The sequence below is a fragment of the Haemaphysalis longicornis genome, unplaced genomic scaffold, assembly GCF_048455015.1.
Source record: "Haemaphysalis longicornis isolate Haplotype H1 unplaced genomic scaffold, Haemaphysalis longicornis Haplotype H1 scaffold_5, whole genome shotgun sequence".
NCBI classification, from domain to species: Eukaryota; Metazoa; Arthropoda; class Arachnida; order Ixodida; family Ixodidae; genus Haemaphysalis; species Haemaphysalis longicornis.
In genome coordinates, this window is record NW_027526385.1 from 66,915,992 (window position 1) to 66,939,691 (window position 23,700).

General features: G+C 45.2%; 1 protein-coding gene across 2 annotated transcripts in view; it reads left to right on the forward strand.

Moving 5' to 3' along the window:
• Positions 1-2,702: 2,702 nt before the first annotated feature.
• The window catches only part of LOC144138364 ((E3-independent) E2 ubiquitin-conjugating enzyme UBE2O), a 65,150-nt gene continuing 44,152 nt past the window's right edge, over positions 2,703-23,700 (forward strand). Inside the window, exons 1-7 of one of the 2 annotated variants that reach the window (XM_077670610.1) lie at positions 2,703-2,971; positions 3,230-3,403; positions 10,736-10,833; positions 15,096-15,156; positions 15,967-16,119; positions 19,111-19,229; positions 23,296-23,449. In XM_077670610.1, the coding sequence (XP_077526736.1) occupies positions 2,750-2,971; positions 3,230-3,403; positions 10,736-10,833; positions 15,096-15,156; positions 15,967-16,119; positions 19,111-19,229; positions 23,296-23,449 (981 nt within the window). In that variant the 5' untranslated portion in view covers positions 2,703-2,749. The remainder of the gene's footprint in view (positions 2,972-3,229; positions 3,404-10,735; positions 10,834-15,095; positions 15,157-15,966; positions 16,120-19,110; positions 19,230-23,295; positions 23,450-23,700) is intronic. The other variant, XM_077670611.1, reaches the window with a different exon arrangement.

Below are 23,700 nucleotides of genomic sequence, written 5' to 3' on the forward strand. Positions count from 1 at the left end.
GTTTTGCCGTCTGGTCGCAGCGGCAACCCAGTACAGCGAAGCTGACTTGGTCCCATCTGTGCCCCTGCTGGGCTGCCTAGGGCAGCCTGTGTCACTGCATAGTGCTAAGCACCGTGACATTTAAAACTGTTTCTAGTCTTATCGTGATCATGCCTGTTTACTGCTAGTGTGAACTTTAGGTCACCACGTTGCCAAAGTTAATGCCAGTTGTTTCTGAAGCAGCCCTTATTGAGCCTTGGTTGCAATGGATGCAAAAGGTAAGTAGGGCACAAAAATAAGCAGTGGGCTTGTTTCAAGGGTCCCAACTGGTGGAACCCAACTCTGTTGTCTTGCCTGCATGTGGTGGTTGTGTGCGCAAGTTTTCCATTGGGTTGCCATTGGGAGCTGTTATTTCTTGAAAGTTAGGTCACAAAGTGAAGAGGAAGCATCTCAGGTATGTACTGCAAGGCACCGGGGAAAACAGACTTTTCAGAAGATGCAATAAAGCACAGAGCTCGGAGAAAAAAAATGTTGAAAAGAATAGCTCCATGTTGTGTGGACGGACACAAAGAAACTGCAGGCAAGGCAATGTGCAGCCAAGAGCAAAAGATTGCGGACCACGAAAGCAGCAAATTTGGGTTATTTCCCTGCCGCATGGCAGCCAGGGGTAATATGTGCCATATTTTTCATTACTACAGTAACTAAACGAAAGCTCACATGTGCACGGCAGTTTGTCGGGCTGCTACCGGAAGAGAAATAACATGAAATTGCCGTTTTCTTGGTCTGTAAACTTTTGATCGTGGCTGTACCTCGAAGGGGCGTGAAACAGGCTGCAAACTTGTTTCTCTGCTGATATCACAGGGTTGATCGGCACCGTTCTTTCGAATTGGACTTATTAGCTTGCACTTCTTATCTAGCACTTGTGAATTCGTGACAATATACACTCTACCGTTACTGTTCTTTGCAACTTACATTTTGTAACACTGCTGCCCTAAATTTTGTCTTTGCTTTCCTACCACCAATGCTCCAACCTTGTAACTGGTGCAAACTGTTTTTCCCATTTGCCTGTTTAGGTAATCGGGCATCCGGAAGGCAGAGGCTTGTCTGTTTGGTTTGGATGGACGCACACTAGCTCTCGCCTTTTGTAAACACCATTTGCACACCTGCTCAGTTCTCACTATCTTGTTCACGTGCTTTTCTTTTTAGCTCGCTGTTTTGTTCTTCTCCAGCACCTTGACTTGGGTCTCAAAAGATATTTCTTCATGGTCTTGCTGTTATTGAATCGTTATCTAGCTTGTAGCCTCTTGACCGACCCTGCGTGGATTTTTTTTTTTTTTTGCGAGATGTTTATTTAACAAAAGCTGCAGGTTGGTTGGTTGCATGTACGGAGCCTTAGATTTGACCTCGCTGTCGCAGCCACTAACGATTCGCACGATTGAGTTAACTGTCCTGGGTAATTGTAGGGATCGTCTGCTGAAAAAACTCGGGTTTTTGTTGCTCCGCGATTCAACCGACTGAAAGGAAAACCCCCGGAGAAGAGGGAATACTCCAAGGTAAGACTGTTTTTATTTGTTATTGAAAAAAAAAAGCTTTCTTTAGGCTGCGAGCATATTTATTGGCGCTAGGACAACGCGATAATTATGAGCAGCGCTTACTGCAAGACAGCTTAAAACTGCTTTCGGATCGCTGCAAAGTCAACCGTAACTGCACCTGTACAATTTCATCGACCTTTTAAACACCGAAGCTGTTGTTGGCCGTAATGTGCGCGGTGCGCGGCGTTATCAAAAAACTACGTCATAGTTACTCTTGCCGTTTACCGCGCTCGTGAGCACGCGCTTTACGAGGTGCGCCCGGCGTCGTCCAGGCTTGCACGTGGCGCTCGCAAAAAAAAAAATCCAAGAAAACAGTTCACGAGCGACCGGCCCTCAAGGGCGGAAGACATATGCCGCGCTCACGACCAACTAAAGTTGGTCGTGGTCGCGCTACAGTTCACGAAGCGGTTGCCGCCGGTTCTAGCGCGTGCTGCCACTTTGGGAGAAATGTGAAAGCCTGCCGACAAAACTATCCGGGCCCGCCAGTCATGCATGAAGACGACGATTAGTAAATAAACAATTTTTAAAACCTACATGCAATGGTACCGCGTCCTTCAGTGCTTATATACATAGAAAGAAATCCTCCAGCTTCGAGCTTCGCTGAGGTTCAAGCCTTTCGCGACTTAGTGCAAGCTTTGCTAATTTATTTCTGCTATTTTGCAGCGCTGTGCGAAGCTAGCTGAGGTGCGCAATCCATATTTAGCTGCAAATGAAATTAAGGAACCTTTATGGATGAGCTAGCTGGCAATGCACGTCGGAGTGGCGATTTCAAAGATGGAGCTTCAAGAAAGCCACCATTTCGCCGTTTTTTTCTAAGCTTGGTCCTGTGACTGGCCGATCCTTCCGTTTCGAAAAACAATGAATTTATATCGCGACAGCGTCACGCTCAGTTCGTTGCGCCACTGAAGACTGAAGGCAAATTTAGCCGCAGCTCCACCACTCACACTTACCTGTCGTTCACCTCGCACCTTAATTTTTCATACGATGATTACGTAAATATTTTGTTTCGGGTCGTCTGCTTATTACGCAAACGCGCGCGCTCATGTCAAAGCGCACTGTCACCGACAGGCGGACCTCGCGATTGTGCGGTGCCGCTGTTGCCGGGGCAACGCGCCAAGCGCGAGCCCCGTCGAGAATCGGCGAGACTCTGCGCGTTCGACCAGCGCAGACGGTCGAATATGGCATCGAATTGTAAATTCTTCGACGAAGATTCCGTCTACCGCATCACTCGCAAAGGACGTATCGAGTTCGGCCTGGTGCTCGAGAACGCCGAGTACGTCACCAGTGAGGACGAGGACGAAGTGGCCGCAAATGTGCCGCAATGGGACCGCATGAAAAGAGGCCACGTCCGAGTCGCATGGCACCCCAAGGGCCGCGAGGAAGTTCTTTCGGAAAGGAAGGTAAACGCGCCGTGCGTTCGCTACGGCTTTGCCTCTTCGCCCGCTTTTCGAGCGCAATCGCGAGGTTTGAGTCCGGCCTAAATCCCCACTGACCCGATGGCGGGGCCGGAAGAGGGCTTGTGAGGTTCCGACGCGACCCGCGTGGAACCTGTCAAATGGTGCCTCACTGGCGTCGTTAGATGTGTTGCGATACCCGAAATCGTCTTAGCCGACGAGGAGGCGTTGCTTGTGTGCGCTAAAGGATCATTTCGAACGCAGGTCAGACTCCACGATCGCTCCCTGATGCCGGGCGACGTCGTGAGGAAAGTGGTCAAGGGTAAAGACACGCAACTGGGTTACTGCCGCAACACCGAGATTAACGCCGCTATCCAGGTCCTGGGCACCAACTGCGTCATAAACAACGTAAACAGTGTCGATCTCAAAGCTCTCGAGGTGAGTCCTCTACCTATCCGTGAACCCGTTCTTTATTTTCCCTCACAGTCTTTGGCTACTCAGATCTGCACCTCGGATATGGTTACGTCCGTATGGTTACGTCAGCGTTTTGCTGGCTGGAACGAAAGTCAGCTGCCGCGAAAAGCCTCTAGACAGCAGTGAATTCGGGCACGTTGTGAAGCAAATGTGACGACCTAGCAGAGTGTGAAACTGGGAAACTGCAGTGATGTTAGAAACTTGATCACGCAATGACGCATTCCTTGCCGACAAGGCCGTTTGCGCCACTTAGCGTTACGCGCACGCTAACGAATGAATCTAACCAAGCGTAACTTGAAGCCGCGCCTACTACGTTTACAGCTTTGCAAAGAGGAAGTTACCTCAGCCGTGACAAAAAAAAAAAAAAAAAGTATGGGCAGGCCTTAAAAGGGCCATGCAGACAAAACACAAGTTTGGCTTGTTTGAAAGATCGCCTGGTTAGAATCATAATGACACCATTCTTAATGTTAACTTCCTTCATATAAGCTATATACTTAGGAAACAAGGAAATGGCCATGCGATCCACTAGCTCATTTCCCGCAACAGAACCTATGATGTCATATGCGCCAGCTCTGCGATTGGCTGAGGCCGGCAAATGCAAATTAGGCAGAGCTTATAAGCTTGCCGAACGAGCTAATTGCGCTAAAATTAATGGCACACTCTTTTTTATTGCAGTAAGAATGGTTGGATAAACAATGGAAAATACGGGAGTGCATGTAAACGTAGAAGTACCGATGCACGCACTATGCTTGTTTTAGCTGCACTGCACTGTGGCTCTTTGGGGTTGTCTCAGACGGTAATGGACTATTGGCGTAAGCGATGGCGTCTTATGAGACCATATTTGTTGAGCGAACACGATGTTTCACGAAACGATTATTTTCTCCCAGAACGAAAACAAGCCAGGTACAAATACGGTCAAAAACAGAGCGTGGGCAGAAAACGGCCCGCTGCGGTATGGTGGCGCCATCTAGGTTGACTATCAGTAAACAAGTCTCCGCAGCATACCCAGTTTATCTTGAAGACCTGTTATTGTGATGTCATTTCAGATGTCATTAAAACACGCTATTTAGCAGGAGAATAAAAATTTTAACTTGAATTAATTAATTTCACAGTGAATACAGTATCGTTTGCTTCCATACAAGCACGGGGGCAATATAAAACACGAAATCGTTCGAGTAAAACAAACTTGTATTTTGTCTGCACGGCCCCTTTAAAACAAACGTGTTTTAGATTAATGACTACAAAATGCTGTAAGCTTTGCACTGGGCTCTGTAGTTGCTAGGAATGATGTCTGTTGGGTTCGTGCAGATTGAGGTAGGCTGGTGTGAGGCGTGTGGTGAGCACTCTTTGGCAAGGATAGAAGAGCACCCCTTTTCCGAGCTGACGTGAGGATCGTAATGAGTAAAGTGCGCCTGACTGTGCAAATGTTAGAGGACTTATAATGCACACTTGAGATTGGCTGATGAGTTTGTGGGCGACGCCTCCGACATTAGAGACTGACCACCTTGTCAGAAAAATGCGCAAAATAGTTCTGCGTGTGGTCATATCTGTAGGGATGAAAAAGTGACCGCAATGCAGAGGTGAGGTTTGGGGGGAGAAGGCCCCACGGGGTGAGACCTTCCGTTCCCTAATAGGTACAAGCTCGTTGCTTCCTGTATGCACCAGTGCCATCTAGTGGCTCGCTTGAAACACTCTTCGTGTTCTTTTGAGCAACTGCTAAAGCAACCCGATTGCTTGGCTTCAATAGCTAAGTGGTAGAATTGAGGGTTTTGACGCAAACGGCCTGGGTTCGAGCCCCGGCAGTGCTAATATTTGTTGCCGGGACCAGAAATTTTTCTTTACTGCAAAATGTTCTCTTAGGTCAATTCTATGCTTTTTTTTTTTTTTTCATAAGTAAGGGTGGCCTGGTATCTATTTTGTCGATTCAGGGGCAGTGCATGGCGTATCAACACGTTTAATTTATTGTTCTGCATTGCACTGGAGGTCCCGGGCGTGGAGCTCTCTGGGAATGAAACATCACCCCGTGTAATAGTGGTGGAGGTACGAGTGGGTGTGGTAAGGGGTTACTCAATCCCTCCTCCTCCTCCTCCTCTTCCTCCTCTTACTTGATTCCTGCTGGATTACGTTTCTGCCGAGGGGAGGAACTGGATTAGTCATCATGTCGTGGGTATATATATGGACCCTGCAAATAGGTCTTGGAGGCCAGTCAAGTTGACATACGCTTGTGCATCGACAGCACAGTGAACGGAGGGTGAAATAAGGAAGTGGCACACCGGCACTGATTCAGAACTCGATTTGTTTTTGGTTCGGTCAGTCGTGAGTTGCGAGCAAAACCACGGCAAAAGGTGAACTAAGCTACGAAAAAAAGTTGCTAACCGTGTATGCTTCCTGTAGATAGTTTATTTCTCTTTTGGGTAGGGCTATAGACGGCTCCCTGATGTACTGATGTACTTTTTGCGTGATTGTGAGTATACGTTGATGGACGCGACTGCAGTGATTGGGACGGTCCTCTTCGCATGAGCACAATTACCACGTTAGGGATGCTCCGCATGTGGGCGTGCCCGGAAGAAAGAAAGAAAAGCAGCGCTTGGCGCACAAGTCAGTCGGGTGCACTGTCTGACAGAGCCAGCTTGGCGGGACAAACCTCGACTTCCTTGAAGCTCCGGCTGCTAGCTAGTGGTTCAATAAAGCTTGCTCGTACCTTAATCATTTTCCAGCTGTACTTGGCCCAGTCAGTGCGATACTGTATTCTATTTTTCGTCTTGTTGAGCAGTTTAAGGGACCATGGAGGCAAAATACGTAATCTTTTTTTTATTAAAACAAAAAAAAACTGGCCTTAACAAAAACAAAAAAAAAACTGACTTAATACATCATTTGACTCAATTGTAGCATTAAAGGAGCCATAAAGATAAAATAGAAGTTTGGTTTACTAAAGAGACTGCTCTCTGTCCCGATAACAGTGATTACAATTTTGTCACAGGCATTAAACAAAAAATCAATATTAATTAAAAAAAACAGGAAGCAGTGGCGATTCCCCAGCCACTTTTGAGCAACTTTTCTACGACGTCGCAGAAACTTGTATGTCCGATTGGCGGCCATGGACTTAAGCCACCACCGAGAAACATGGCCAGGCAATCTTAGTGGGGCCTGACCCGAATAGGCAGTTATGGCTGACTGAAAGGCCGAAGACGGCAGGTAGAACCAATGGAGTCCTGAACTAAGGACCCCGCCCACCTACCAGCTCTTTAGTCGAATAAAGTTTTTCCTCCTCCTCTGGTCCCATTTGATTGTATCACTTGAATGCTAAAGGGCAGTTAATACACTAAGAACTGTTTTTACTGTTGGACCACATTACTTCACTCCTATCCAAAACACGTCACTGTAGCGTAAAATTTGAAAGCTTGTCGATGTTTCTTCAATTTTTTCGGTTATAAAAAAATGTCTTTCCTGGTATGGTTGAATGGAACTAGGGTGCATCTATACAAATTCATACAGTACTGTTTCAAAAGAACGCTCACCCAAAGTACAGAAATATCAAGTGAGAAATACAAATCGGGCGAACTGCCAGGTCAGGTGGGAAAAACCACAAAAAAGTTGCCACAGGGCCAACCAAAACTGCGGAGATATAAAAAAAATACAAGTTTGGCGAACTTTCAAATCAAGTACGGAAAGGACACATAAGTGACCGCATCAACACTGAATAGATCATTCACGTTTATTTTGTTCACTCATCGGCACTAAAAGCCATCGATTTTAGAGTGGGGTCGATCCTTGGGGTCTTTTAGTAAATTGAATATTTCAGCCCTAAATGGTGTGTGTGCGATGTTTCAGGGGAGGGCAATCTGTCAGAACTTTACGGTCATGTTTCTTGGCGTTAGATTAGACATCACAACCTGGCCAGAGAGTGGTCGATTAGTCGCCACGGCTTCATCTGTTTTGCTAAGTATCTAGCTGAGGTGTTGGTTGGAAGTCTCCTGACTGAACAAAAAAAAAACTTGTATTTTGCCTTCGTGGCCCTTTCGATTCATGGTGACCACGAAACTATCGGAGTGAATTGCGTTTCTTTGTGAGTTGTGTTCATGCCAAATGTGTAAGAATTCACAAAAGTTCTTGCCTCTCCTTGGCGATTGCCTCCGCCGGGAATAACTGTTGGGGGAGAAAATCACCTTGGCCAAGGCCAGATGTCTCAAATATTGTGGGAGGGAGTTATTTTTGTTATCTGATGCTGTTGATTGATGAATTCTGCTTTCAACAATTTGCTAAGATCTGGACGCCTAAATATGCCAAGAAGGCCTATGAAATGTTCCTCTAGAGTAACTTCTTTAACAACCTGCCGCGTGGCTCAGGGGCTAAGGCGTTGCGCTGCTGAGCACAAGGTCGCGAGTTCAATTACCGGCCGCGGCGGCAGCTTTTCTGATGGAGGTGAAAAATGAAAAATGCCGGTGTGTGCGAGATTTCGGCGCACGTTAAAGATCCCCAGGTGGTCAAAATCAATCCGGAGCCCTCCACTACGGCGCGCCTCATCGCCTGCATTGCGTCAGTGCATCAAACCCTACAATCAATCAGTCAATCAAACTTCTTTAACAAACAGGCTTTCATGTTGTCATTGTAGGGCTTTAGTAGCACAGGAACTACACTGAGCCATACACTAATCAATGGGTCATTTAGTTAGCATTAGTTATCAGATGAACTGTCACATGATATTAGGCTGCCACCCTTGTAATGGTATCAGATCGACAGACTGCTAACATAATAACGCTGTAACGAAAACCCTGCATGGCAGTTTTTTTGTATACATTTCTATTGTGTGTGCGTGTGTGTGTGTGCGCACACACACACAACAGATGTACACACGCACGAAGGCAAGTCTTGTCGAATTTTTGGCACCGGACTGAGGCTGCTACCTCGTCCGAAGTGTTCTCCCTTGTTTGACCACAGTATTATCTCTCTCTCTCTCTCTCTCTCTCTCTCTCTCTCTCTCTAAAATACCTCACCTTGATGTGGTACTTTTCATATTTCGTGGGGATTTTATGAGTATGCCGTTAGTTCGTCGCTGAAAATATCGCAGTTAGACGCCTCTCGGAAGTGCCTACGAATGCGTCATTAAAGCTTTAATCATTAGGACAGTACTTCTCAAGTTAGCTAATTAATTACAATTAACTCAGTCTGACGAAAAAATTACTGACATCTACTCCACTGTGCTGGAAACATTATGCACTAGGCTTTCTTCGAGTAAGGCCATTCCTCTTCTTTTTAAATCTTGGTGCATGATAGCTGGTACACCCTGTATATTGTGTCAAAGTGAAGGAACTTTCCTTGTCAAATTCTGAGCACAGTGAGCCCTCTCACATTCATTCCTTCCTCCCTTCCTTCCTTCTCAGAACTGATTGCAGTTGTACTAGTGTTTTTCGTCAGATATATGTGGAGGTATTGATCAGGGAGGTATGGACTGTCAGAGCACAGAGCGCTGCCCACTCGCCATTGTTTATAGGCCAATGCCATTGTTTCAAGGCTACTGCTGCTGTCATTGTCTTTCACCAAAGGACCGGAAAGCTCTGCACTCCAGTACGTTGGCTGTCACTCTGTTGCAATGCTGCATCAAGCTTTCTTCAAGGGGGGCCATCGGCTTCACTGAAGTTGTGTTGAGAAACGTCGGCAAAAACAGCACTGGCTTGCCACTGAGCTTAATTTGTACCCACGGTAAAACACGGAGATCAGGTAGTGGTGGGGTCGAACTCTTTGAAACATGACATTAGGGCCCGTTTGCCTGAGCACGATAAGTGTGGAAATAAGTTCTCAACTACGACTTCAGCACTGTCTAGGTAATAAGTCGGTTGCCCGAAACTGATAAACGCTCAGTTAAAGTAGCGTTTCCGTCTGGTTTTCTGTCAACCAGTTTGTTTGCCGTGGCCGACTTCGACTTAATGGCGTCTTATTCGTAAGCGGGAACTCAATCGGGAACGTATGGGACGAGCAAACCGGCCCAGGGTTGTTCGGAGTTGCGTAAACCTTGTGGTTGGTCGCTGCTTATTAAAATGAAGAGGGTCGAGATGAATTATGTTGGTAGCTGGTCTATAAAGGTTGTTCTGTTGATTTAGTACGCACAACAGTTTAGAACTGAGGGCAATATTTAACGTCTCTTTTATGTCATTCCGGACTGCCTAGAAATGTGCTGGCGTAGCTTTTTTTTTTTTTCTCCCATAGAATTTTTTATGGTGCGAGAAATTTCAGGATTCACAAACTGTTCTGGGCAGGAGAAAAAGAGAGATCATTAGTTCCTCAAAGAGGAAGTCTAACTTCTGAGAATTATCATTTTTAGATGATGCATATTGTGTAGGGGAAGCTGGCCAGTGGTGATTTCTTTATTTATTTATGGAAATAACAGAGGATGTGAAATATTTTTTCTGCACTATGCGCTTATGTTTTTACTGGATGTATCGGCTAGCGTCTCGCATTTTAGAGAAGTTGCAGTGCTTGATTGCAGCGCATAGCAGGGGAAAACTTTCAGTAACCTTGTGCAGGGTTGTCGCTTTTGTTTTCAGCACATTTTAGAAAACTGTTTTGGGGATGTTTTGCTCTGTGTGCTGTTCCAGCTTATTTCGATGTCTGTTCGTCCGCCCATTTGTTCTAGTCAAACACACAAGAGAAACTGATGTACTGTTTCAAACTAATACATATATATATATATATATATATATATATATATATATATATACACACACACACACACACACACACACACACACACACACACTAGAGGGGAATGTGTCGTTGCCGTAGCGTGCCGTCACGGGCCCTGTCATAGCAGCTGGTGGTGTTCCTTTTGTACTTGGCTTGGCTTGCAACATGCGTTTGTGTGGCTGGCCAGTAATGACAAAGGTAACAATGCGGACAACATTCTTTTTTTCGTGATTAGGCTAGAAGAAACTTTTAAAAATTTCCTATAGTTTTTGGTTGGCTATACTTTTATACCACTAAAATAACTTTAACTGGCCTCTTAAGAACAATATTTACAGTTTATGCAGCCACAACCAGCTTTTCAGCTTGTTGGCGGGTCGTGCTAAGTAGCGGTGGGACACGTTCTCCACGGTGCATGGCAGCACACTTGTTGAAACGCGGGTCCCGTAGATCCTGCGGCCAGATTTTCCTGTAGTGTATTATTATGAAACTACGTTACGAACGTGGTTGTAATGGTGCAACTTTTGTTGAGGGTTAAATGAAGTGTGGGCCTGCGTGCGGCATTGCGCTTGTCAAGTACCCTCCCTCCCCCTTCCTGACGGCCTGTTTGTTGCGCAGAGGTTCAGCCAAGACGTGGCCATATACCTCGACTCCTGGGTCGGCATTGTGCAGAGCGTCAAGACTGAGCTCACTCTCCTCTTTCCCGATGGGTCCAAGTAAGTGCACCCCCTTTTGCCAGGAAACCTTATCGTGACTGCTCTGACTTAAAGGGGGAAACACGGGTCTTTGGGAGCGAAAAATTGCCACCCCAAAAAAATTTTTCGGTATCACTTTTCTCTTGATTTTTGCAGTTTTTCCTCTGAAAATTTCGTACGTGGAACAATACTAGGTACTTATAAAAGCCATAGAGACCCAATTTCAACAAAGACGTAGTAACAATTTTTCCCATAATTCCCCACTTTTTTGCCACGAGTGGTATCGCAGTGGTACGAAAGTCTTGAGAGGTACATCGCAGCATTTAGTGCAGCTAGGAAGATAATTTCTTCTGCACTGGGAAGCTGAATATTTAAACCATGCAGTATGGGAAGAATTTTGCATTTTGTGTTTCAGTAGTTGTCTAATTAGCGCTCTATTTAATTGTTTAGCAGTAGTTCAAACCTCGAAGTTAGAATTGATGTAAACATGTACGTGCTTGCAAAACAAAAAAAAATCTGCTTCCCACATGTCAGTCTCCGCAACTCTAGTATCCATTCAGGCCCTGCTGGTAATCTTTTGTTGAATAGCCTTTTCCTATTGTTCTCAAGAACAATCACGGAAAATTTTTAATGAACTCGGAAACTAGTTACCTCACAACAAAACTACATAATTAGGTATTTGAAATCAGCAAAAAACTGAACAAGCCCATGAAGCTTTGTCAAAGGTGGTTGGAAAGCAAAAAAAAAAGTTAAGACAGTGTGCCCCCTAAAGGAGCCATGAAGACAAAAAACTGACTTTGGTTCATTCAAAAGAATGCCTCGTTAGAATCACACTAACAGCACTTTTAACGTAAACTTCGCTCAAATAAGCTTCATAATCAGGAAAAACAGCATTGGCCATGCAACTCACTAGCTCATTTCCTGCAACAGAACCTATGATGTCATACCAGGCAGCTCTACGATTGGCGGAGGCCGGCAAAAGCAAATGCAAGTTATGCAGAGCTCATAATCTTCCTTCACGAGATATTTTCGCTTAAATGTAAAGCATATATTCGTTTTATAAAAGTAAGCATGTGGGGTAAGCATGGAAGCTACAAAAGTGCATGTAAACATTGAAGTACCAGAGCGTGCTGATGTTGGTACTGCGCACACTTGGCTTGTCATAGCTGCACAGCAGTATGGTGCTTTCGGGTTGCCTGACGCGACACAAGAAGATTAGCGTAAGCGACATTTTCTTACGTGACCCTGTTTGTTGAGTATACCCCATGTTTCACGACACGAGTTCTTTCTACTGTAATAAAAACAAGCCAGGCGCAAATACGGTCAAGAACAAACCAAAGGCAGGCAAATGTCAGCCGCAGTACGGTAGCGCCATCTGGGAGGCCTGACGGTAAGCAAGGCTCTGTAGTTTGCTAGATGCCTAGTGCTGCGTTCGCGTTCACTTCAAGGCCTGCTTTTCTGACGTCATCGCATACCACCTCACGAAACACAGGATTTGGCGGGGGAATCAAAATTTTGACATAAATTGATTAATTTTTTAGTGAATCACCTATCATTTGCTGCCGGACAAGCACTAGGGGCAATATAAAACACCAAATATTTCGAATAAAACAAACTTGTACTTTGTCTTCATCTTCATGGCTCCTTTAAGGGTGTGCACTTGTCTTAGGAACTTTTTTTTTTTTCTTGCTTTCCAGCCAATCTTGATAAACTCTATTTTTCTTAGCTGATTTCAAATATCTAATTGGTTTTGATGTAAGACATTCAGTTTCTGAGGTCTTTCCTGATTGTTCTTGACAACAAAAAAATACTAATCAACAAAAACTTACCAGCAAGGCATGAATAGATACCCGAAGTTGTGGAGAATGAAATGTGGGAAGCAGTGTTTTTGCTTTGCAATCACATACAAGTTTACATCAATTCTGACATGTAGGTTTAAGTACTCCTGCCAACAAATTAAAAATAATGCTAATTAAACAAGTATTGAAACATAAAATGCAAAATCTGCTTCTCTTATTGAATGGTTTCAACATTCAGCTTCACGGTGCAAAAAAAAAAATTTTTTTCTAGCTGCTCTACATGCTGGGATGTACCCCTCGAGAATTTCCTACCGCTGTAACATCGCTCGCGGCAAAAAAGGAGGAAATTATGGAAAATTTGGTTTTTCTTTTTTTTATTTAAATGGGTCCTGTACGGATTTTATAAGTACGTGGTACTGTTCAAGTACCAACTTTTCGGTGGAAAAACTGCAAACTAAGAAAAAAGTGATACCTAAGAAAATGCTTTTTTTAGGTCAATTTTGTTGTCCCAAAGACCCATGTGCCCCCTTAAAAGGACAGACAACCGATTTTTGTGGAGTGCATGTCATCAAACTCATATGACAGCCAGAATTTTATATACTGGGGTAACCACATGGAATTTCTGAATAAAGCGGCTGAAATAATTTTAGTTTGGCACTAAAATTACTGAAATCTGAAAGGTTTCGCCATTTAGTGTCTAAACATGACACTGCCATTCGTATACAAACTACTCCATCGGTTTCAACGCCCGAATAAAAACAGCATAAGGGAATAGGAAAGACTGCACTTTATTATTGTTTTAGCTGGGAACAAGTTTCAAAATACCTTTTTTCATTCCGTGTACAGTTAAAAGTATGTTAAGCATTGGCTCACTTCGTGGTTGCCAGCATTCGTTCTGGCAGCCTGCGTGCGGCTGGCAGATCTAGAAATTCCGCTTTCAAACGTTGTAGGGCCCTATCAGGAAAACCGTTTCACTTCAAGGTGTTTCAAATGATGCCCTTTCATTTGGGATAGAGAGTGTGTACTCCAAAAAATCGGTTGTCCGTCTCTTCGAGGGCACCATGAATTTTCTTGAAAGAATTAGCCTTTGGGACCTCACTCAACCCCATTCCAGCTGTGAAAGATATTTTTTTAACCAGTAAAGTGTGAGAAATGCTGAAGAAGTTTCAAATTTTGCGATGCAGTGATAGGCAGGAGTGAGGCAATAGAGGCCAGTACCAAAATATACTTAACCAAAAATATACTTAACTGTACTTTAGCTATTAGATAGTTTAATCGAACGTAACCAGAAGTCTTACTGCAATTGCCTTATCTTTTTAAGTTTTGCAATGAATACAGTGTCATTGTTATTGGAACAAAGCAGTCAACTGAATAAACCAAACTTGTACTTTGTCTTCACGGCTCCTTTAACCTATCTCATCTCTGAGAGCAGAAAATATATAATATCAAAGCACCGTGTATCACTGATAATCAGGAGGAGGAAAGTAAAAGAGAAAGGCATTGCTTATAACCTCTTACGGTATTGCTTTTTGGACAGCTCAGTACTTTATGACCCCATTGCCACAATGTGCTGTATGATTACCATATTTTTGCGCGCATAACCCATACCGAAAATGTGAAAACTTCAGTGGCAAAGTAGGGGTGCGGATAATACGCTGGGTTTTTTCTTTAGTGCAGCTTCACAGCAATGCGCATTGTGCCGTGAAGCTCCTACGCAGTAACACTGACTAAGGCATCCATGGCAGCGATTGTGCAAAACATGCCAAGGACAAGGAAGAAAAAAACAAGGATGAGCGGACTCTAACAACCTAATTTTATGGGTGAATTGTGACTTTCGCATTGCAGTCAGTGTATTCTACTTGCTAAATGTATGCTTTTTTCTGTCTCCATAGTGTGTGATGTGTTGTTTGAGCAGTAGCTTTGGTGCAGCCTTTCCTGTATCAAATGTGCGGGCAATACGCGAGGATTTTCTTTTCCTTTCCGGTGGGCTGAAAGTGGGGGTGTGGATTATATGCAGGGGCAGGTTATACACGCGAAAATACGGTAGCTCACAGCTGCACATCGTGCGTCTTCAGGTGCCATTAATGAAACACAAAGAAGTGGGCTTGTTGAAGTTTTTAATGGAACTGATATTTTTCTTTTTTTTTAAGTTTTCAAAATGAAAGGTGGTGTGTCCACTAAAGGCTGCTGCACTATTATGTTGTACTAACGTTGCCACAGTACAGTAATAGTTCTGGTCATATCTATTCGGCATTGTAACTGACGTTAAAAAAAAAATTTTTATTCGGGGAGCACTTCTGCCTCATAAATTTAACAACTTGAAAGCAAGCAATCGCCAAGCAACCTGGTGAAAATTGAAGGCTGGGATTGACCAAAAGGAATCTTAAGGTTCATAAACGGCTTGGGGTTGGTTTTCAAACGAGCAGATGTTTACAGTTACGTTCACACACAAACAGTTACGTTCACACACAAACGCTGTTTCAGGTGCGTCCTACAAGAGGATGATGCTTTAGATCTGGATGATGTCCTGGATCGAAGGCTACCGGTAAGCTTTTTTTTCCTTCATGTCGTTTATCATCACTTTTTTGTACCCTTAAAGGCCTAAACAGTTTGTTCTGCGGGAAAAACTTATTTCTTATGTGTGATAAGCACACTGCAACCTGCATGCCTCCCAAATTGGGAAGATTTTGCCAAGATACCATCATCCCCCTTAATTACGTTCTGTGCAGTGATTTTTGCAGTGTGCAGTGATTCTGTGCAGACTTTTTTTTTGCATCTTTTGTTACTTTTGCGTTCGATGGTTAAGATGAGTAACCGCAAAGTCTACCAGCTTTACATCCTGTTGCACTGAGCCGCGGTGGCGCAGTGGCTAAGGCGTTGTGCTGCTGAGCTTTGGACGCAGATTAGATCCCGACTGCGGTGGCCACTTCTTGGGTGGAGGCAAAAGCAGAAGTGTGTCGATATTTTGGTGCATGTTAACGGTTCCTAAGGCAGTCTACATTAATCTGGAGCACTGCACTAATAGCACACCTCATGGCCCAGGTGTACCTTTGGAGTTTGAAACCCCCATAATTTTAGTTTGAACGGTTTTAGCTTTCTTCATGGCACACTTCGTAGTTCAGCCGCAGCATAGCCCAGCTGTGGCTGTTAAATCCCACAGTTTGAATTTGAACAATTTAACTTTCACGGTGCGCTTCATAGCGAAGGTGTGGCTTTGCGTTAAACCCCATTTGAATTTGAACTTTCTTTGAGGGTGCACTTACATGGCTAAGGTGCAGCTTCAGCGAGTTAAGCCCCACAATTGCAGTTTCAACAGTTTTTCACGCTCTCTTGTTCACCTTCTCTGTGTCGCCAGTCCTCGGAGTTCAAGGACGAGGGCTTCTACAAGGGCCAGAAGCTGTGCGGGCCGATGCGGTGCTTCGAGGCAGCTCGCTGGCTCAACTGCACCAAGGAGACGACCGCCCTGCTCAGCCGCCCACACAAGCACGTGCATGTCACTGTGGAGGACGTGAGTGGTATCTCTCTCTCTCTCTCTCTCTCTCTCTCTCTCTCTATATATATATATATATATAAAGAACAAGCCGGGTTCCGTAAAGGTTATTCAAGGTTATTCAACAATGGACCATATTCACACGATCAATCAGCTGATAGAGAAGTGCGCTGAGTATACTGAACCCCTATATTTAGCCTTCATAGATTATGAGAAAGCATTTGACTCGGTCGAAACCCTACCAGTCATTCAGGCATTACGGAACCAGGGGGTAGATGAGCATTATGTAAAAATACTAGAGGATATCTACAATGGGTCTACAGCTACCATCATCCTCCATAGGGAGAGCAGTAAAATACCTATAAGGAAGGGTGTCAGACAAGGAGACACAATCTCTCCAATGTTATTCACAGCATGCTTACAAGAAGTTTTCAGAACGTTGGATTGGGAACAGGTGGGAGTAAGGGTTAATGGAGAATACCTCAGTAACCTCAGATTTGCTGATGACGTTGCCTTGCCGAGTAACCCGGAGGACGAATTGCAAAGCATGCTTTCCGCACTGGGCGAACAGAGTAGAACCGTGGGCCTGAAAATTAATATGCAGAAAACTAAAGTAATGATCAATAACCTCGGGACAGCACAGCAGTTTGAGATAGGTGGCGAGGCAGTGGAAGTGGTAAGCGAATATATCTACTTAGGCCAAGTTGTGACCCCAGATCCCAACCATGAGGGAGAGATAATTAGAAGGATTAGAATGGGGTGGGGTGCATATGGCAGACATTCTCAGGTAATGAATAGCAGCCTACCATTGTCACTGAAGAAGAAAGTGTATGACAGCTGCATCTTACCGGTACTCACCTACGGGGCAGAAACTTGGAGGCTCACTAAGAGGGTTCAACTTAAATTGAGAACTACTCAGAGGGCAATGGAGAGGAAAATGATAGGTGTAACATTAAGGGACAAGGAGAGCGGAGTGAGTCAGGGAGCAAACTGGTGTTAAAGACATATTAGTAGAAATTAAGAAGAAATGGATGAGGGCAGGGCATGTAATGCGAAGGCAAGATAACCGCTGGTCATTAAGGGTAACAGAGTGGATCCCTAGAGAAGGCAAGCATTGCAGGGGGCGGCAGAAAGTTAGATGGGCAGATGAGATCAAGAAGTTTGCGGGGATAAATTGGTCACAGTTGGCACAGGACCGAGGTAATTGGAGAATAATGGGAGAGGCCTTTGCCCTGCAGTGGGCGTAGATAGGCTGGTGGTGATGATGATGATATATCTCCCCTCTCTTGCTCTCCTTCTCTCTCTCTCTCTCTTGCTCTCTATCTCTCTCGCTCTCCTCTCTCTCACTCTCTTGCTCTCTCTCTCTCCCCTCTCTTGCTCTTTATCTCTCGCTCTCCTGCTCTGTCTCTTTTCTGTCTCTCACTCTTTATCTCTCTCTCTCTATCGCTCGCTCTCGCTCTCTATCTTGTTCTCTAGCTTTCTCTCCCTCCCCCCCCCCCCTCCCATAGTAACTGGGGATGCTTGTCACAGGAAGATGATGGCTGGTTGAGCTAGCATGGGGCCCATACTAGGGTACAAGTTAAAAACGGCAATAACTTGTGTCGTGTGACACTCCACTGAAGCGGCTGACCCGGATGTTCCAAGCGCGTCCGCATTTTGGAAGGAGTTTGCGCTTAACGTGCGACATCGTATGCTTTTTCTCACATAGTTTGTTTATCGTCGCTGCAGTAGCTTATAAGCACATTGAGTTCAAACAGTCGTGGGTGGAAACGGCTTGCGCTGTGCTCAAATTACTCGCAGTAATGCGCTCTTGGTGCCGCACAGAAGAACAGCCAGCCGCTGTGAAAGGCGCAGAGGCACCTTTCGTTGTTTGTTGTTCCTGGGCTGTACCCGAGCATAGTGTGATTCTTGAGGAAGAGGCAAATACACCAACCAAGGGCGTTTATTGGAAGGAGCCCCAACGTTTCGGGGCCTACTTGGCTCCTTCATCAGGGGTGACTGCGTAAGACAAGAAGCGGCAGTTATATAAGGTGTCTTCTTTTTCTTTTTACTCGTATCTTGCTTATGCGCTTCTGAGGCCGTGGGCGTAGATGGTGGGAAGGGCTCCTAGGGATCTATTTAGGCTTTGCCGGTTCCCTCGTATGTGCCAGGATTTGAGGAGTATTTGGTTACTCTTCCTGAGTAATTGGTTTCGCTGGCAACCTTGCTCTCTATCTTTCTCGCTCTCCTGCTCTCTCTCTCTCTCTCTCTCTCTCTCTCTCTCTATCGCTCGCTCTTACTCTCCATCTTGTTCTCTAGCTTTCCCCCCCCCTTCCCCCCTTCCCATAGTCCAAGTCAATCTTGTGGCCAGCTTTATCACAGTGGCCGGCCATTGCACTGCGCTGAATGTTCAACCTGCCAACGTCATTTTTGTGTTGTCAGAGCCGTTCCGGGAAGTTCCTCGTCTCAACGTAACTAGCAGGGCCTTGTGCGCAAGCAGTTTTTAGATGTCCCCTTGGGCCTTTTCTTGCCCCCGCTAGTTACATTAACAAGAGCAGGAACTTTCCAGAACGCCTGACAACACAAAAATGGCAAATGGCCAGGTACAAATACGGCCAAAAACAAAGCAAAGGCAGAAAATGGCTTACCACGGTATGGTGGTGCCATCTAGGTTGACTAACGGTAAACGAGGCTCTGCAGTAGGCCGCAGAGCGGTTCTTGTGATGTCATTGTAGACGTCATGAAAACGCACAATTTGTTGGGAGAATTAATTTCTCAGTGAATAAAGCATCGTTTGCTTCCAGACAAGCGCTGGGGACACTATGAAACATGAAATCTTTCGAATAAAACAAACTTGTATTTTGTCTGCCTCGCCACTTTAATGTCTTCGCTCAAGCGTTGTGTGTTTTTTTTTCCTCGGCAACTAGAGACTTCCAGCCTCTGAGTTGCACATGTCGTTAGGTCTCTCCTCAAGCAACATGGGTCGCCCTTCATGAAGCCAACTTTTCCCCCGTTGTTTTCCCTCTGCAGGTGAAGGTGGTGTACCTGTTTGTTCAAGGTGTGTGCAAGGCCTTCCAAGACGCGTCCAATGCTAACAACCAGAGCGACGAGCTCATCAAGTACGTCATCGAGGGAGAGGCGCTCGACAGGTGAGCACACCACTAAAACCTTCCTTCCCTACCAACCCTCACGTTTAAGAGTCTATATTTGCGCAGGGGTCGGCTAAGATGACGTCTTGAACTAATAGTTTTACTTCTGGCACGGCACTATACAGCAAAATCTCGTTACAAGAGACACTCAAAGGAACCGGGATACATATCTCTTGCAACCAAGGTCTCGTGTATGCAATCTTTCTAACATGGCGAACATAGGAAAACCAACCAAACCGCTTTCATTCAAATGTCTCTTATAACCAAGTGTCTCCTGTAACAGAGTCTCTTGTAACGAGATTTTAGTGTTTTTGGGTGCATTTCGATTTACCCTTTCTAAAGGGCTCATGAAGGCAAAACTTTGTTTAATGTAAAGGAACTGGGCTTTACAAGCTCGCTCAGCTCCATTCATGCCACAAAGGTGTGTTTTTTTTTTTTTTTTTAACCAAGAGAATGCAAGGAATGTAGCAAAAGTTTTCGAATTTTGCGTGACGTGTTTGGCCAAAAGTGAAGTCATGCGGGCCAGCACTGAAAATGTAATTTTCAGTGTGTTTTAACTGCGTGCTTGAATTGATGCGATCAAACGGGACGAGAGGTCCCACTATGATCGTTCAGTCGTGTCTTGGGATCATTTCGGTCAGCGGTGCACATTAAAGATCCCCAGGTGGTCAAAATTAATTCGGAGCCCTCCACTACGGTGTGCCTTACCGCCTTTGTCGCGTCGTCGCGTTTAACCCCCACAATCAATCAGTCAATCATTCAATCAATCAATCAATCGATGATTTCAGTCAGTTGCTGCCATTTGCACAAAATTGCATGACATCATAGAAAAATTGCTGGAAAGGGGCCAGGGAGTCGCACGGCTTCATGTGTTTTTTTTTAATATCTCCATTATTTGTTGCGAGATTGCGATTAAATTGGTGTTATTATCGGGACAAAACAGTTTTTTTAACGAACCAAACTTGTATTTTCCTTTAATGGCAACCCAATAGTAGTTGGCGATGGAAACAGTTCTGTTAAAGGAGTACTGACACCAAATTTTCATGTCCCTTTTTTTTGTATGACTTTTATCCACGCTTAATCAAACCCAAAACAACACTTTTAAATACTTGAGCACGCGATAATTTATTTACATAGAATGGCCTGAAAATCGTCAGTTTCGGTTTCCATCGCTTCCACAGTAGTATGACCTCAAAACACTGCAGAGGCCTTTGCAGGAGTTGTTTCAACCGCCCTGTTGCCAGAGCTGAGCGGCTGAGCTGTCCGAGTGCATTCAGTCCTATCATTGCAGAAAATATTTGATGGCCGCTTTCAATAAACGTCCTGATGGTGACTTCTAGAGCCATTTCAGGGCACAATATCGGCTCTTTTTCGCAAGAATGCCTTTCTGGGGAGCGGTTATGCTTGTATAGTTATGCCTAGTTGGTGCTCGCCGGGCCGCTCGTGGGATGCCACACTGATATCCACGTGCTGTGCGCTGCTTTGCATCCTGTTCCGTTGGCCCGATAAGCGAGATCAAATTAAGTATATCCCACCAGTCACAGGCCATTCACATTTCAGCTAGGGTGTTCTGTCTAGTAAAGAAAGCAAACTTTGTAATACAATATGCCTGCCAGGAATTGGTGTCATTACCCCTTTAGTCCCCAATTTAGTATAATTGGCACTAGAGAAGACTACTTTGGAAATGTGCATTGATGGACTCCGGAACGGAAAAATTAATTTCATAAGTCGGATTTATCACTGACTTGTCTGCCTGTTTCATTGCGGGATCGCTTCCTCTGCGGAAAGCTTCACTGCCCAGTGGCTAAGGCGTTGTGCTGCTGAGCACGAGAACGCGGGTTCGATTCCTGGCCGCGGCGGCCGCTTTGCTGATTAAGGTGAAAAGCAAAAACGCCCATGTGTACGAAATTTCAACGCACGTTAAAGGGACACTGAAGTGAATTTGTCAAGCTCCCGTTTTTGCTTGCACTGCGTAGACTGGCTCAAATTAGCACACTTTTCATCGTTTATTCGGTTGACAAATCGGTAATTATTTTACAAAGCGCGAAAGAAGAAAAACTACCATGCGCGGTTTGCGGCGGCCGCACTAACTAAAGCTGTGACGTTAGGAGGAGCCGCACCGTGATTGGACGATGCCCAAGGTGAGCAACCAAACAAGTTTCGGTTTCGGTTCTGTAAAACATAACCGTTGGCGTTGTTGGATGGGTATTCTCAAAAACTCAGTAATCATCGTACCGCGCTTCTGCCATGTTGTCAGCTGTAAAAATGCATAAAGATAAGCCTCCTAGGACGGATTAGAATCGTAGCATTCACTAGCCGAAACCTAAGCAGTGCATGAACGCCCTCCGCGTACCCGCAGACGCCCAAATGTCATGCGCTTTTCCCCCATATTTGGAGCTTGCCTCCCTCATGCCTGTGTCGTAAAAAGCGTGTTCGCACCAGGCCAAGGGTCTGTTCATTCTGGCCTGTGCCCACTGCCTGCAAGCAGTCGGTGCTTATGGCAACAGCACGCCAACGAGAACTCGCTAGCACGCCAGTGCCAGCCTGCGCGCGTTTTGTGAACTAGTTCGTGGAGCCATGAACGTTGCGGCCCAAAAAAAGGTGAACTCAATATAGAAAACATCGGCGGAAAACGAAAAAGTTAACTTACAAAAAAAAAAGCACGTACCCGCGGGGATTCGAACTCGTGACTTGCAAAATACTTGCCGTGGCACACCTAGCAACCCAGACCGCTCGGCCACGAAGCCAGCTCGGCCAGGACCGGTTATATAGGGTATATAATGTACAACCAGTTTACACTTTAGTTTTGACATTTCAAGCAGCTTAGGTGACTATTTGTTGTATTGCGTTCGTGCAGTAAGCGTCGCCCAAGTTTCCACAGTAGCTCACGTCTAGCAATTGCATTTCGTAGACGGAAAGCGTTCGCAGATGTGTAGTCGTGCTGCTGACCGCTGTTCTTGTTCGCCCAGCGCAAAAAGGTGCTTCCCGCACCCTAGTTTTACGCTGTACGGTAAAAATATCAGTTGATTTTATTTCCTTAGTACCTATATTGACTTCGCTGACTCTTCTCCCGCCTTCAAGAGGACTTATATTTTCCTACTGGCATACCAGTCAGCGAAGCGTCGCATGTGCGCTTGTGCAGCGCTTGTGTGAAGCGACCTTGACTTGGAGCTAGATACAGTGTACAAACTAACAAGTAAAGAAAGGCAAATTCTACCATTCACAAACGTGTCCTGGCTTCGTTTCAACTGAGCGAACGAATTGCGACGACCCGTCGGCGGCCGGCGGACGAAACGCTGGGCCGACTGACTCTGTCTGAAGGCCGGGGAGCCGTGCAGTAGCGCGGCCAATTGCCAGCTTATCCCCTCCTGACGTCACACGAAAACGCCGCAGAAAATGGGTGAGCGTAAAGAGAGGAGGACAGCATTTTCGAAATTATTTTTCTACTAAATAAAATGGCGTAAACGCGCCCAGGGTGGTCGAAACATGGCCTGGGGACTCCGGACTACAATTTGCGCAAGTAATCCCGCAATGTTTACATATCACTTCAGTGTCCCTTTAAAAATCCCCAGATGGTCAAAATTATTCCGGAGCCCTCCACTATGGTGTGCCGCATCGCCTGTGAAGCGTTGGCGCGTTAAACCCCACAATCAATCAATCAGTGGGCTTTCAGTGTCCATAAATACAGCCTTGTACTTTTTTTTATTTCAATTTAAAATTATTGTTCGTATGCAATACAGGAGGAGGTTTGGAAGTTATACAGGAACTGTGTGGTGAACTCCTGTAAACAGTTATATTTGGTTAACTACGCTGTTTGCTGATTTAGTGTGAGCGTAAATGGTCGTATCATTTGTGTATAACAAGCTGTAGCCAAAATTTAGGCATTTAGGGAGGTTGTTATTTTGTATTTAAATAATATTGGAGCCAAAATTGAACCCTGTGGAACACCTTTATTGATACCTGGAGGTTGTGGAAGTTAATCGTTAAATTCTATGACTAAAATCGATCAGTGCTGATGGTTTGGGTTCACGGATTCCTATCTTCTCAAGTTTCTTCTTGCTTGCAGGGTGAAGATGATCAACATCTTTGAGCGGTGTGCCCTGCAGATAGGTGACCGCAACTACTACACCCTCAAGGCCACCGACAACATCTGCAGCCTCGAGGAGTGGAAGCGCCAGTGTGCCTCCAAGTACAGCCCCCCTCTGCCCGCCGAGTGTGTGGTGAGAAGCCTCCATTGGCGGTTTTATTGTGCTTGAACCGAGGCAAAGTAGGTCGTTGGAATTGTCATAGAAGATAGTGGTCGTTGTGTTTAATACATTTATGCTGGTGAATTGGTTGAGATGTACCATCAGAACTGCCGCTGCAGCCACGTTTGCACCCACAGCCTTGGGCTTTGTAATCCAGTTACCAACTAGCCCAGTTATCAATTTTTGTGTGGCTCTGACACCCATTAGAGCTTCATCCCTTTCAT